This window comes from Pungitius pungitius, chromosome 2, assembly GCF_949316345.1.
Source record: "Pungitius pungitius chromosome 2, fPunPun2.1, whole genome shotgun sequence".
NCBI lineage: Eukaryota > Metazoa > Chordata > Actinopteri > Perciformes > Gasterosteidae > Pungitius > Pungitius pungitius.
In genome coordinates, this window is record NC_084901.1 from 21,137,588 (window position 1) to 21,153,157 (window position 15,570).

Genomic DNA, 15,570 nt, shown 5'->3' on the forward strand with positions numbered 1-15,570 from the left:
TAATACATGTAGTATATTTAATACTAATGTGTTGGTAGGTAGCAAAAAGGTGTTGATTGACAATCTGCTTACAGGGGTTGTTTTGTCCACTCTAGATCATTAAGGGTTGTGCGAAATAGCTAGAAAAACCTCCCTTGTACAATACAACGCAATCCAACCATGCCTCACGCCACATCCTCCAAAATAACCACACATTTGAATCAACCATTTTAAAACTTATCTTTAGATTAAAGTAATAACGAAATGAAGTGTGGAATTTAGGGCATTAACGTGAGCCAATAGAACAGCAGCAAGTGAGATTTAAAATGGTTATCAAGCCAAATTTTGCAATTCTATTGTTTTGTTTCATTTACATGTAGCGACACGAGGCGGGATGTATGGTGAGGGCAGTTTAAACATTCTAATGTTTCCAGACAGCGAGCAGCGTGAAAGACGCCAGGATGTGTCGTAACCCCAGCTGCCGGCAAATTAGTGCCCTGAGGCCGCCTTTATACAGCATTGTCATGCAGCGATTGGCTGTGATCCTGACCCAGCTGAAAGTTATTAGGACCAATCACTGCATACTGCCACATACAGTATTAAGACAGAATGGAGGCACCACATTTTTAACAGTGAAATTGGAATATTATGCTAGACCACAGGGAGCACTGAGGGGGTTGGTGCACTGTAAAAAAAACAACTTGTATTTGTTGGGCTAAAACAGCAATTATGTTGGTAAAACTTGAAAATATAAATTATTGACATTTAAGGCAATAATGTTAGTTAGCACAACAAAGCAAGAAAGTTGGATGTTCCAAAACAAATTTTGTGAGTTGTTAATCCTTAAATCCTTAAGTTGGAGTTCAATTCAAGGAACAACAGTTCTGCTAACTTTTATATCTTTGTCGTGAAATGCGGGAAAGCCAACGTTCCGAGGTGGCACTTTTCACTTGTCTCATTCTGGCTGTGCTGCTGCCTCGAGTCCACACAGGTACGTGTAACCAACCTTTAAATACATTAAATTTAAATGATACGGGGATTTTATTCTGAGTTGTGTTGTACGTCGTTTAATGGAGAAAGCGACCTATACATTTAACATTTACACAAAGCTTTTCAGTCATTAGCGAAAGCTAGCATCATCAACTGATGATAGCTTCATCAACTGATACTAGCATCAGTTAGCTGGGCAAATCCCATTCAAACAGGACAGGCATGTTACCGTCTGACTGGTTGGTATTGAGTTAACAGAGCTCTCAATTTTTCCCACAAAGTGTCACGGTTTGGGGTCGTTTCCTGTGTTTTGTAGTTTCCTGCCTCTTGTGGCCCTGGTTTAGCCTCACTTTCTGCCCTGTCATGTCGCCATCTGTCATTGTCTCCCGTGTCCCTGATTGTTTCCACCGGTGTCAATCACTTGGACCTTCTCAGTGTATTTAAGCCACGTGTCTTTTATCCCTTGTTTGAGTCATTCGCTGTGTCTCAAAGTCTCAAGGGTGCATCGTTGTTGCCTTCAGCAGCCTTCGCGGTAGACCTGGCCCGGGTCCTCAAACGACCGCATAGGCCGAACCAAAAGTTCTGACAAAGGACGGTCTGGCCTACGATGTTCATAAGAGCAGTACATGGACTCGGGGGGGAGGGGGGGTTGCAGGCCAGTCTAGGTAGCATGATGGCGTTAACGTTACAACTAAGAGCAGTCTTATGTGAATTTAAAAACACTGCATTGGTTGCCAACGTAAAGTATCTTAAGCGATTTAATAAACTAAAATGTGATGTCATATATTCTATTACATTTATATCTGGATATTCGAGTGAATTCTATTACTTAACGTTACTATTAAAAGTGAACTCTTCCGAACTCTTCCGTTGTATCACCCGCCTCCGTCCCGAATAAACTAAATCCGCCTGCACTGCATGCTGGGATATGCCCGGCCGCAAAGGATAGCTCCTATGACGAATGAGTCCTTAAGGATGCAACCTAGACACTTTAAGACACCGCTATTGAATGTCTTCCTGAGTACATTGAATGTCATCACCACGTTTGAGTTCCTTGTCTGCATTTTGCCTCTAGTCATTGGAATTGGGGGGTCTGTGATGGACAGGAGACAAGTGTACTTTAAATATATTCCAATGTAAACAGATTTCAGTGTATGTAGGGATAAAAGGAGGTGGTTTGTATAAAACAGTGTACATTAATATGCTGCTTCTAACTACACAAGTAGATTCGAATGAGGAAATGTAACTAGAGGCATTAAAAACTGGACCATGTGGGTTTCGAAAAGTAAGACCCTGTGTGAATTTTAAAATAAATCCATAAAATCTTCAGTTCAAATTATAGCATTTGAACATATTTCCTATTGGCAGCTTTATTAATCAGAATGTGTTCGTTGTGCATTATGTGTAAATGTTAAGATGTCGGATTAATACAGAGCTTTGATCTTCAACCAACCAGCTTTGTACTGTCGATCTAACCAAAGAAGGCTTTCTGACCGTGTTCTTAGTGAGTAAAAGTTAGGCTTTGACAGGGATCCGCTCATCAAGTCGCTGAACAGGAGACTTCAATCACTGGTTGTTCTTGTTTTCTTTTCTGCTGCCGCTGAACAGATACGCGACACCCAGAAGCATCGCTGTCGCCGCACCGGCCAACAAGACCGCTTGACCCGCCTTACGCACCTGCGGAAGGAAACAGACACCTGTCAGTTCTTCACCTTTAAACATCCATTAGAATTATCCACAACTCCGGGACATGGAGTAGTCACAAATTAAGACTTTTTTTTAAAGATTCATTTTCTATCATATTGTAATGTTCAGCAGAAATGTAGACAATTACGTCTCAATTGAATTCCCTCAGAATCCATAAATAATTGAATGCCCCATTTTATTTTATTTTTGTGCAACCTAATACTCGGCTCTCCGCCCCTCACGGATCCACTTACCTGCCGGGACTCGGCCTTTCCGTAGCGCAGCTCGTTTGCCAAGTGCTCACAGTTCTGACTGAAGACGCAGTACGGCAGCACAGCGCCCACCATCGCACAGGCCTCCCTCACAATGACCTCAGCCGGGCGGGGCTCGTACTCCTTGTCCAGGGCGTTGTTGATTTTCCACTCGCTGTCTCCCACCACTGACCACAGCTCCTCTTTCCTCACCACGGCCTTGTCAGCTACAACGGACATGAAGCGGTTTGCACCCGCACCTGCAACCTCTGCTGTTTATAGAAAAGAGGGACAAACTGACATTACTTATGCAATAATTATTGTATAATATAAAGAAATTATCTGATATGAGAAATTAATATTTGGGAATAGGTGTGTGTGTGTGTGGGTGACTCACATGGTGGTGACAAGTGGACCACAGAGCCTTTGCCTACATACACGGCCCAGTGCTGATAGGCCCCTCTGAAGATCTCAATCAAGTCCCCGGGCTTTGGTTTCTCATCATACTTGGATGAGAACAAACGGAAACAGAATGTTTGGCCACAACTGAAGAACATTTTACCTGAAAGGACTCTGGGTTTTCACTAAGTCCAGATTGGGCTAAATAGTTGTTTTTACTTTACTTAAATGTTTTAAAATCAATGAAATGCTACATACAGCAATCCCTTGTACACAAGCGACACAAAAAAATACAATGACATGTAAAAGCGGCAATATAAAAATATATAATCTGATTAAGTACTAGTGTTTTCTAACCAGTGTCGGGGCCATGTCCACGTTTCTTTTGTCTGGCTATGACCCGCTTAATCTTCAGCAACTGCAGGCGCAAATCATAGATAAGAAATTAGCACACAGTACAAGAGCTGGAAAAGAGTTGAAAAATTAGAAAGCTTATAAAAGTGTCCAGATTTTGTGTGACCATTACGGCTCATCCAAGTATAGTCAATGTATAATCACTCAAGTTACCAGGTATACCTCAACTTAAAACAAAATGCAGTATCAAACAAATGGCCTGCATTATTTATCCAACCTCCATGAACAATATAAGCGTTTAGTAACATTTCAGAGAGTCCATTTTATGATGATTTTTGAGGCTGTTTGAGTTCCACCTACCTGTGAAGACGATGTCCACGGCTTGTGTTTCGTTTCTAATCTGGAGCACTCTAATAATATCATTGAGGGTGTGGAACATAGCAAGAAAAACCTGACTTGTGCAATACAATGCAATCCAACCACACCTCAAGCTACATCCTCCAACATAACCATACATTTCAATCAACCTCTTTGAAATGTGGAAACCCATTTCTACCACACAAAAAAAGAAGGGTTAGAAAATCGAAATCATGAGATTAAGATATGTGCAGGCTCCTTCGTTGTTTGGTACATTGACTTTGCAAAGCCTCTTGGCAAAAGCGACCAGCGTCCTTATCTGGATTGGAGACTTTTGTGGTGTCTGACGTGAAAGCACGTGTTGTTTTACAGTTACTGTCCTTAGTGTCTTAGTTAGTGTCACAGAAACCTCGAGTTTTGCAGCAGTCCAGCTGCAGTCGGAGCCCAGACGAGACATAGGTCACGTCCAGCCTGGAAGTCAATAAAGAGAGAACTCTCTTTAGGACTTTTCAATCGTCGCTAATCACGGGTGCTATGGAATAAATACCGCCCAGAGCAGCCAGATGTAGGTAAAAAACAAAGGACTCTTTTCTGTGACCGTAGTGATGTCAACAACCAGCTGCAAGGAGCCTGCGCATGCGCATATTTAAAGTCATATTTTTGACTTTCTTAATTCATAATTCCTCCCATATGTTGATTGTACAGCTTCCCAGAAAAAAGGCTTTTGGATGTTGAGCATCATCTTTTCTTCCTTGCTCCACCTCAGGGTCCCATCACGTGGATCACTGAACTGTCTAACCAACGTTTCTTGAGTTCCTTTTCCCTCTTCAGTTTACAGTTGTGCCCAACGGAGCCTGTTGATTCTGCAGGTACCAGGGCTATGTACCCTGGTGCTTTAATGCCTGAAGGAGTGGATTGGTAGTGACGAAATTAACAAAAAAAGACCTTGTGTTTCTTTTGCTGGACGACGTCACAGAGGCGCATGACTTCGGCCGCAGCCATTCCCAATTGACTGATCTGACCACGCGCAGCTGAACCCAGATAGACTTCCGCTCTGCATCTGCCAAGCTGCTTGTTCCTCCCTCACTGAGAGAAAAGCACTCGACGAGATCGCGACTCTTCGCTGTCCTGGCTCCCAGATGGTGGAATGTGCTCTCCGATGACATCAGCACTGCAGAGAGCCTTTACATCTTCCGTCGAAAACTCAAGACACACCTCTTTAGACTCTACCTTGACTGAAACACTAGCAAACCGTAGCACTAACAAATGGTAGCACTTAAATTGTACTTATAATGGCACTTTTCTGTAACATGTTTTGAAACTGCTTATTTGATGAAAATTGTACTTTCTTCTTACTTATTCTCCTGAGTTTGTATCTCTATGTGGAAATGCACTTATTGTAAGTCGCTTTGGATAAAAGCGTCAGCTAAATGACATGTAATGTAATGTAATCTGTACATGTATCCAGAGGATCCTGCTCTCACCCACACTTTCATACCCCAGGGTTTGTTTTTTTGGGGGATGTATACTGCTTGATAGACAGAACGGAAACACCTGCTCATCTATCGATTGAAATTCTTCAGGATCGACTGCTGTGCGGAAGGTTTCCTTGTGTACTTCCAAAGCTGGTCTGATTTTGATAAGGCTTATCAACATTTCCAGGGTGCCTGTGAGTAATTATCAACAAAGTGAATGCAGCTCAGAATCTGCTCAAATCTGTTAATTGGCATTGCACCTGCTATCCAATCAAGACAAAGCCCTTCCTCTGATGACCAGTTCATTTTTGATCTGGGCATCTGATGTATGACATTAACGTATTTATCCCCAGATTTTCTTTTCCTTTTTGGAGTGCATACACGTTTGTATTATGCACTATTTCATTTATCAGTTCTTCGGGAAATAGATGCATGAAGAAATCTATTGGTTCTGCTCCCTCAACATTCACTTTCCACTCTCCAACAACAGGAGGCAAGTCTCCCTCAAACTGGTTGGTTTGTTTCTGTACGCGTTTTCATCTTTTTTCCCTTGAGCTCTTGTTAGGTGTGAACATCCTCATCTTCCTCAACCTCAACTCCCACAGCATTTGCATCCTCAGCTCTGCTGTCATTACTGGTATTATTTTCTATTTTTTCTGGCAGCCATTTACCATCACTGCCACTAACATCATCCTCACTTGGCTTGGGTGGTATTTCCTCACTATCCTGTAGGCCTTTCTATCACGCTCTGCTTTTGAGCTCAACAAAAATATAAAGAAAAAGAATAATTACTGCAGATGAAACATTTTTGAGAACAGTAGCAGCAATAGTATGAATGGTAGTTGAAATAGAGCAAGTGATGCATGATGACCAATATAATCGACAGATGATTAATCATAATTTCCTCCCAATATGAATTCAATACCTGGAACATTTTTGAATTATATGATTCCTTAATTGTTACTCTATGTCAACAACATTTTCATACTTGCTAGGGCCTCTTTTCATAGATTATCGATAGGATTGGCAAGATATTGATGAGTGACTGGATGTCAGCCTTCTTGGTTTTGAGAAATGTATCTTGCACTTATAACTGCTTTCCACTGGGAGGCAGTGTATGGAACGATGCAATAGCATCTACTATGCCATCAAAACCCATGCAAATACAAGAATACAACATTTGAATATCTGTCCACTGTAGCAATCTATATGCATGAAAGGGATATATTCACAAACTATAAATATTATTTCTAAACTGTGAAATTGAAGGAGATTTGGGGAAGTTGTTAGACTGCTTGGATTTGCCGTTTAGGGAAAGGTTTAACCAACCGCATTTGGAGAAACTCTGATGAGGCCATTGAACCATACTTTGATGGGAACCAAATCAAAATCTCCCCGTCAATTTCAAAGTGTCCAGTCAGCACCACTAGCTGTAGGAAGCTGACGGAGTTCTTACAGCAATGCCAAGAGAGGTGAGGGGGTCTCTTTGGCCAAGTGGAGAAGCTGATCAGAATCTTGATGTTTGTGCCCGTTTCCTCAGCTGAAGCCGAGTGGAGGTTCAGTCAACAATGTCTCTGTATGCCATGTGCATCAAGTTGCTCTGGACAAGATTGAGATTAAAGGCCAAAAGTTTATCTCTGTGGATGATAAACAGAGGTATCTTTTTGGTGCATTTAAAAAAAGACATCAAAAGTAGAACGCATAAAGGAGGAAAGCACTTTATTTATAGCCTTTTATGTGCTGCAGAATAGATGTAATACAATACACTGTTAGTGTGTATTGTCTTTAATAGAATGTTTATTTTTATTAGTCATTATTTATTTGGTGCAGAATACTGTTTTGTATGTAAACTAAGAGCTTATCACTTGTTATTATGTATACACCTGTTGCAAGTTATACAAATGTTATATGTTAATAAAATTGGCCTGTTCAACATAATATCGACTACGTTTTGTTTTATTTTGGGGGGGGTGGTATTGTTGACCCAATCCAAACACACCTCAAGCTACATTCTGTAACATAACCATACATTTGAAACAACCTCTTTTATATTCCTGTAATAGAAGGACAATAGAACACTAGCAAGTGTGATTTCAAAGCTTTATCAAGGCGTATTTTGCCATTCTGTAATTTTACACCAAACATTAAACTAAAATGAGTTACACAGCTTTCCTTTATTAACGCCACAATATCAGTACATTATATTCATTTAAATACGTAAAATAGTAGTGTCAATAGGTTTAACTCAAGTAGGTTACAATATTTCTTCACAAGCAAACTATCGTTGGTTTGGTCAAAATATTCAGTTCAAATTATAACATTTGACCATATTTCTTCTTGGCAGCTTTATTAATCCAAATGGGTTCGTTGTGCTCATATGTGCATTTTGTGCAAATGTTAAGATGTCGGATTAATACAGAGCTTTGATCTTCAACCAACCAGCTTTGTACTGTCGATCTAACCAAAGAAGGCTTTCTGATCGTGTTCTTAGTGAGTAAAAGTTAGGCTTTGACGGTGATCCGCTCATCAAGTCGCTGAACAGGAGACTTCAATCACTGGTTGTTCTTGTTTTCTTTTTTGCTGCCGCTGAACAGATACGCGACACCCAGAAGCATCGCTGTCGCCGCACCGGCCAACAAGACCGCTTGACCCGCCTTACGCACCTGCGGAAGGAAACAGACACCTGTCAGTTCTTCACCTTTAAACATCCATTAGAATTATCCACAACTCCGGGACATGGAGTAGTCACAAATTAAGACTTTTTTTTAACACCTAAATTCCATCTTTTGTGTATTTTACAGCAGAAATGTAGACAATTCCATCTCCATGGAAACAGGTTTGCATAGGAATCCTTTGTAACTGGTGCCAAACCTGCTTCCTGGATGGTCTTATAAATTGCTTATTTATACAATTTAAAATGATCATTTATTTGTTGTGTCTTCACAGCCCTACCAGTACCACCATTTAAAATACTTTAATGCACTTCTATTTTTTTGTGCAACCTAATACTCGGCTCCCCGCCCCTCACGGATCCACTGACCTGCCGGGACTCGGCCTTTCCGTAGCGCAGCTCGTTTGCCACGTGCTCACAGTTCTGACTGAAGACGCAGTACGGCAGCACGGCGTCCACCATCGCACAGGCCTCCCTCACAATGACCTCAGCCGGGCGGGGCTCGTACTCCTTGTCCAGGGCATTGTTGATTTTCCACTCGCTGTCTCCCACCACTGACCACAGCTCCTCTTTCAACACAACGGCCTTGTCAGCTACAACGGACATCAAGCTGTTGGCAGTCGCCCCCGGGATCTCTGCTATTTATAGATAAGAGGGGCAGAAAGGGGGACAAACAGACATTACTTATGCACTGAATATCGCAACAGGATTTTTGTTTTGAGTTTAAGCAAAAACATGATTTGATATTATGAGATAGGTTAGTATTTGGCAAAAGCTGTCCATATAAGTGTGTGTGTGTGTGTGTGACTCACATGGTGTTGCCAAATGGACTATAAAGCCTTCGCCTACATACACGGCCCAGTGATGATAGGCGCCTCTGGAGATCTCGATCAAGTCCCCAAGCTCTAGTTTCTCATCATACTTGGATTAGAAAAAAAACACGTTTGACTTTGCAACAGAATGTTTGGCAACAACTGCAGAACATTTTAATTGAAAGGACTCTGGGTTAAACGATCTGGGTGAACAGTGCAGATTGGGCTAAAAAGTTTTTTTTTACTTAACTTGAAAATGTTTAAATTAAATTAAATGCTACATACAGCAAAAACTTGTACACAAGCTACACCATTTGAATAACAACATGTAGCTGATGAAATAGAACACAAAAACAGCTAAATAAAAATCTATACTAGTGTTTTCTAACCAGTGTCGGGGCCATGTCCGCGATTCTTTTGTCTGGCTATGACCCGCTCAATCTTCAGCAACTGCAGGAGCAAATCATAGAAAAGAAATTAGCACACAGTACAAGAGCTGGAAAAGAGTAAAACAAACAAAGCTAATAAAGTTTTAGGTTTCATTGCAAATAACGTTTGTCTCGTTCAATAAGTGCTATTCTGTCTGATTTATAAGAAAACGGAGACGGAGATTGTGAACCAGTAACTCAAAATTGTAGGTGCCTAAGCCAATAAAGGGTTTTTTGCTATTTAAAATGCCAACTTGCTGTACTGTAGACAATGTGTGTCAGTCGGTTACGATCAAGAATCAGCTAAAAGCGACGAAAGATTAGCTTGTGTGTGGTTACGTCACCCAAAGGCCCGAGCCGCTTTTTTATCTTGAAAACGTCACGTTATCGGTTATGAAACCCTGCTGCGTCACTAAAAACACATCCGCGGACGACATTATATTGTTTGAGTTCCACCAACCTGTGAAGATGATGTCCACGGCTCGTTTTAATATTGGAGACTGAAACAGAGAAACCGAAAGCATAAGTAAGCTTTCAGCGATCGGCTGATTGTTGCTTTGTTTATCTGGAGCACGTGACCTTCAAAATAAAAGCCTCATCTAAAAGTAGAAAAAATGCTCGAAAGGATTCAGCAGGTAGTTTAATTTATTTAATAATAGTATCAATTATATTACATATGATAGTAGTATCTCGAATAATAACAATAATTAAAATATTTTGGTAGTTGTTGTCTAAACTGCGCAAAAAAGGTGTTGAATGACAATGTGCTTGAAAGTGTTTTCATTATTTTGTCCACTCTATTTATTTTATTGAGGTTGTGCGATATAGCAAGAAAAACCTGACTTGTCCAATACACTCACGCCACATCCTGCAAAATAACCATACATTTGAAACATTTGAAACATATGTTTTTAACATTTAAAAACATATCCCCGTACGTTTTTTAATTAAAGTAATAACGATATGAAGACGTGTGGTATTTAGGGCATTAACATGGGCCAATAGAATATCAGCAAGTGCGATTTAAAAGCGTTATCAAGCCGAATTTTGGAATTCTATTGTTCGGTTTCATTTGCAATATTAAGACAGAAAGGGGACACCAATATGTGTGAAGTGCAGTGAAATTAGAATATGTATGTATTCATCTATTCTTTAGATTAATCGGCGTCTCCTTGTCTTAACCGCATCCCCGTTGATTAGTTGGGAAAGTGATAAATTGAGTAAACATTGTTAACATTGAACCGCTAGGTGTCACCAGTGATGTCGGCGGTCAGTGGTGGGTTTCCTTTTCTACCAACGAAGAAGTCTCAACATCCGGCCTGTAGCGCCCTTTTCGATGTGTGACTGTCCTGGAATTGGACAGAGAAATTAACAAAAAACTATCACAATTGGTCCCGCCGAAGCCCTACAGCCGCGAGGAGGATTTAGATGTAAAGATCTAATGTTAAAAGACCAAAAGATGTCCGTGGTGTTGGACGGGAGTCCCCTGAAAGCGATGCAGAGCTCACACACTCACACACCGCAGACTGCCCTGAGGTGAGTGGTAACGTTCAGTAAGGTTTACTGGAGAGGAAGTCTGACACAACAAGTACATTTACACCCTAAAGTACCTAGTGCAAAGATGAGTGGGAATTGTTCTCAACAGACTAACCTTCTTTTAAATGATGTCCTTTGGTCCCAAGCTAATATTTTTTGAGGAAATGTTTCACGATTTTATTCTATACATGATTTTACATGCCACGGAATAATTATATACATAATATTTATTTGTATGGAGTTGTGAATCTCATTTTAGACCCCGGGTATTACAAAAATGGGTTTTAAAATTGGCAGTGCATCCTCTTGTAGTGAATCAGAAGTCAGGAAATAGCGCAAATGTGCTTACTACAACAAAAAAAATAAACATTCAGGTTAAACAATATGAAATAGTGAAAAGCAGTTGGATACAATGTGCTTGTGATCTTCGTTTGATAATTGTAAATGATGAATCAGTTAAGGATTACATTTCACTTGATTATCTAATAACTACGTAACTCAAATTTTGAAGCATTATGTTACTATAGGTATTTAGAGCTCAATGGATTAGTCAATTAAAAGCTTAATCATAGAGAATATGATCGTAAGTTGAAACCCTGAAAGATATCTTTCTCCCTTTGTTTGAATATGTTTGAATTGATTCAATGTAAAGTCTGATTGAACCTTTCCAAAGCATGCACGCACACACACACGCACACAAACTCTCTTTGTTTCATTCCTTTTCTTCATCATTGCCTGTGGATGCTTAACATGTCGCTTTGCCCGTCATTTCATCATGTTCTTGCTTCTCCTCCAGCGGCCAGGAACTCTCCCAGGAGATCAAGTCCTTCATCAGCGGCATTGACACCGTTCAGGGCCGGAAGCTCAGTGTCCGGGAACACGCCCGCTGCGCTGTGCGCCTTCTGCGCTCGGTCCCGGCCTGTCGAGGTGCGGTGCTGGAGCATTTGAGGGGAGTGTATGATGAGCACGTCTCTGCCTTCCTGCACAACCTGGAGACAGAGAGCGATGCCAGCTCCGGGGTCAGCTCCAACCTGGAGGACATCATACAGGTGTGATAATGCAAGGATTCACGCTACAAGTGATAATGCTATTGAAGAATTGAAGATAATGCTATTGAAGAAGTACGATTTGTAACGTCTCTAGAAAATGATTTGAGTCATTTCTGTTTGTCTGTAGGAGGTACATGGCGTGCTGTCAGAGTTCATCTGTCTCAACCCTCGAGCCTGGGCCCCTCTGGTGTCCACTTGGGCTGTGGACTTGTTGGGCCAGCTGAGCAGCAAGCACGCCGGCCGTAGGGTGGCCCCCCACTCATCCAGTCTCAATGAGCTGCTCCAGCTCTGGATGTCCTGTGCTGCCACCCGGTCCCTCATGGAGGCCTACTCCCAGTCTTTGGCCGCCATGCTGGCCTGGTGCCCTGATGCGTGTGTGGATGCGCTGTTGGACACCTCGGTTCAGCACTCCCCGCATTTCGATTGGGTCGTGGCTCACATTGGCTCCGCCTTCCCGGGTACTATCATCAGCCGAGTCTTGGCATGTGGACTTAAGGATTTCTGCTCTCATGGTGCCAAGGATCAAGGGCTAATGGTGATGGTAGGGGATAAAGGCAGCAGAGTGCCAAAGATTGGCTCAGTGGTGGGAATCCTTGGACACCTTGCAGTGCATCACTCAGACAGCATCCGGAAGGAGCTGCTCAGGATGTTTCAGGAAAGCCTGAGTCCGTCAAGTCCTCTATCTCCCACCTCGTCCTCAACATCTTGGGAGAGTTCTCCTCAACTCCGTCGTGCGGCTGTACCGTTTCTGCTGCAGCTGGCTGCAATGTCCCCCAACCTGTTTGGTGCAGTGTCTGCAGAGCTGGTGGAGCTCCTACGCCCTCCTGTTCTGCTCCAGCTGCAGGCCCTACTGCAGGGCCTTCCCCGAGAGGAACTGGATAACATGCTGGGGCTGGCTGTCCACCTTATAAGCCAGAGCCCATCGGGAGGGTCGCGGGTCCTCCGTTTTCTGGCCGACACGGCGACCCCGGCCTCCGTCATCATCTCCGGGCCTACCCCCTCTCCCCATGAAGGTGTCAGAGAAGGCTGCGATCGCCTCCTCCAGATGCTGCTTCTGCATCTCCATAAACTGGTCTTCAACCGCTCAGATGGAGCCGAAGTCAACCCACATCACCCGGCTCTCTCTCAACCCAAGCGACTCATCCCCTTCTTGGAGGAGCTGCAGTCCCACGTCGGTGAGCTCTGCGCACAGACCCTGCGACTGGAAAGGAAGCGGCACCTCTGGCTGCACCAGTTGCTGTGCCTGCTGTCCGTATATGGAGGTCCCAGCGTGGCCACTGAGGCCCTCTGCCAGCTACTCACCCAGGCCCACAACCCGGAGGAGCTGGCTCTGGCCTGGCAGCTGCACACCACACTCTCCTCTTGCATGGCAGGACTCATTCCTACCGCTGTTTCCCGCTGCGTAGCGCAGATCCATACACACACCCTGGGTCCCCGACAGCTGAGGCAGCTATTGCTTAACCTGGCCGCAGCCATCCAGAGTCGAGACGAGGAGAGACGAGGAGGAGCAGGAGGAGCAGCAGCAGGAGGAGCAGCAGGAGGAGCAGCAGGAGGAGCAGCAGGAGGAGCAGCAGGAGGAGCAGGTGTTCAGGCCTCCATGGCCATCCAGATGGGCTCAGCGGTCTCGGGACACCTCCATGATTTTGGCCCACTCCTTCTCCACGGGGACTCGGCTGTCTCTCATGCTACTGTGCGCCTCCTGTCCTGTAGCCCACTCCCACGCGCGTCCTCCCCGGCACAATTGCTCTTGCTCTGCCGTGCCGCCGTCACCCATTTCTTTATGGGGCTGCGGAGGAGAGTGGAAGGAGGGAAGGTGGGGAGAGACGGGGGACAGGCGTGCGAGGCGGTGAACTGTTCGGTCCTGCTCCTGTCCCGCTTGGCGGCGTATTCTCCGCTCACCCTCAAAGTGGTACTCCAGCTGCTGGTGGAGGGAGCTCTACATAAAGGCAACACCGGGCTGTTTGGAGGGCAGATGGCGGACATGTCTGGTGCTCCTTTGCCCTCCGCATCTGTGTCTCGAGACATCGGCGCCTCTCTGCTGGATGTCAACTGTCGGTTCGGTACCATCGTCAACTTCTCTGGCAGCGTTTGGTCTGTGTTTCACGCTGGTGTGATTGGCAAGGGGCTGAAGGTCCGCACTGAAACACAGCTGCCTGACCCATCGGGCGTCATGCAGGTGGGTGGCACACATTTTTAAACTACGGTTTAGCACAGCAAGCAAAATCTGGATGGCATGAGATGTTACACACGTCGCAAAAGTACAGAAATATGTAGAATTGTATCCTACATGTGACTATTATCTTAACAATACCTAAAAACAATTAAAGATAATATGTGTATTTTGATGCTTCTTCTTTCTGCAGAACGTGCAGACTCTGCTGACTGTGGTAGTGCAGTGTTGCAGCTCTTCTGGCCTCAACGGCTCCATCAACAGCTCGCGACCACCATCCGACCCGGGGGAGCCGCTGCCCATCAACGCCGAGGCAGCCAAGGTCATTGCCGTTACCTTGGTGGAAAACGTCTGTCCAGATGTGGCCAATGGTGAGCTTTCCTGGCCCCCAGAAGAGCATGCCCGTACCACGGTGGAGCGAGACATCCACATCCGGCGTTGCTTTGAGGCCCACCCAGTGCTCTTCCCGCTACTTCAGGTGGTGGCAGCCGGACGCCCGGCTCTCTGCTACTGCTCAGCCGTGCTCCGAGGCCTCCTGGCCACCCTGCTGGCCCACTGGGAGGCCTCCCGGGAGACGTTGTCCACAGACGACCCGTGGCACCTCCAGGCTTCCTGCCTCCTGGTGTCCTGCATGGGGGAGGGCCAGCTCCTGCCTCCGGTCCTGGCCAACGTCCACGAAGCCTTTCCCCACCTCACCCCCTTCGAGGTGAGACTGCTGCTCCTGGCCGTGTGGGAGTATGTGAGAGGCAATGGGCCCATGCCCCAGAAGTTTGCCTTTAGCTCAGAAAGGGGGGTGTTCTGCAGGGATTTCTCTCGGGACGGTGACGTGGCAAGATATGTGGCACCGATTCAGAGTGTCCTGCATAAAAACATTGATAGATTGGGACATCTCTGCTGGCGGTTCCAGCTCTGAAGAGTTGTGTGGAGAAAACAGTGTGGAGTATGTAATGAGAAGTAAATAAACTATGAAATAGGCAGAATGCTGTGTTGCGTCGCTCTGAGAGCGGCCCGCAAAGTTGCTTTCACTCCACTGTCATAACCGTTTGTTGCACGTTTGTGCACGTGTTTTTGTGTTTGCCTTCCTTTTTTGTACCATATTTTTAGACTTGATACTTTTCTAACTAGTTGTTTCTGTGACAGACTAGGGGACAAGAAAAATAGCACTCATGTATATTATGTTATTAAATATTTGCGCCATACAAAGCACAGCCTTAATGTGTGACTTTGGTTGGAAAATTCAATTTATTCACTCTTAAATGGTTTTGTGTCATTTTAACATAGCATATGTTTTCAAATTGTGGCTACAAAAATGCCTTCTATCTGTTATACACCCTAAAAACTGTTGTTTAAACCACTTTACAAAATAAATAACTTGGTCCTAAAAGGTGTCTTGAGTTAAGTTTTTTTTTTTTG

General features: G+C 44.1%; 3 protein-coding genes across 4 annotated transcripts; 1 reads left to right on the forward strand and 2 right to left on the reverse strand.

Annotated features, from left to right (window-relative positions):
• Nucleotides 1-313: 313 nt before the first annotated feature.
• On the reverse strand, nt 314-4,039 carry LOC119211332 (phospholipase A and acyltransferase 3-like). 2 transcript variants are annotated; one of them, XM_037462164.2, is made up of 5 exons: nt 4,020-4,039; nt 3,663-3,723; nt 3,304-3,412; nt 2,910-3,178; nt 314-2,646 (listed from the first exon to the last, which is right to left on the reverse strand). In XM_037462164.2, exons 2-5 carry the CDS (start codon nt 3,675-3,677, stop codon nt 2,536-2,538), a joined length of 504 nt encoding a protein of 167 aa, XP_037318061.2. In that variant the 5' UTR covers nt 3,678-3,723; nt 4,020-4,039; the 3' UTR covers nt 314-2,535. The 2 variants fall into 2 exon arrangements, with proteins under 2 accessions (XP_037318061.2, XP_062416585.1); XM_062560601.1 differs by lacking the exons at nt 3,663-3,723; nt 4,020-4,039 and having other exon boundaries at nt 3,304-3,549.
• Nucleotides 4,040-7,577: 3,538 nt separating this feature from the next.
• Nucleotides 7,578-9,997, reverse strand: LOC119211331 (phospholipase A and acyltransferase 3-like). Its single transcript, XM_037462163.2, has 5 exons — nt 9,863-9,997; nt 9,364-9,424; nt 8,975-9,083; nt 8,532-8,800; nt 7,578-8,154 (listed from the first exon to the last, which is right to left on the reverse strand). The coding sequence occupies exons 2-5, from the start codon at nt 9,376-9,378 to the stop codon at nt 8,044-8,046; spliced, it is 504 nt and encodes a 167-aa protein (XP_037318060.2). The 5' UTR covers nt 9,379-9,424; nt 9,863-9,997; the 3' UTR covers nt 7,578-8,043.
• A 649-nt stretch (nt 9,998-10,646) lies between these two features.
• Nucleotides 10,647-15,530, forward strand: ints5 (integrator complex subunit 5). Its single transcript, XM_037462119.2, has 4 exons — nt 10,647-10,938; nt 11,735-11,987; nt 12,115-14,163; nt 14,351-15,530. The coding sequence occupies exons 1-4, from the start codon at nt 10,844-10,846 to the stop codon at nt 15,068-15,070; spliced, it is 3,117 nt and encodes a 1,038-aa protein (XP_037318016.2). The 5' UTR covers nt 10,647-10,843; the 3' UTR covers nt 15,071-15,530.
• Nucleotides 15,531-15,570: the final 40 nt, after the last annotated feature.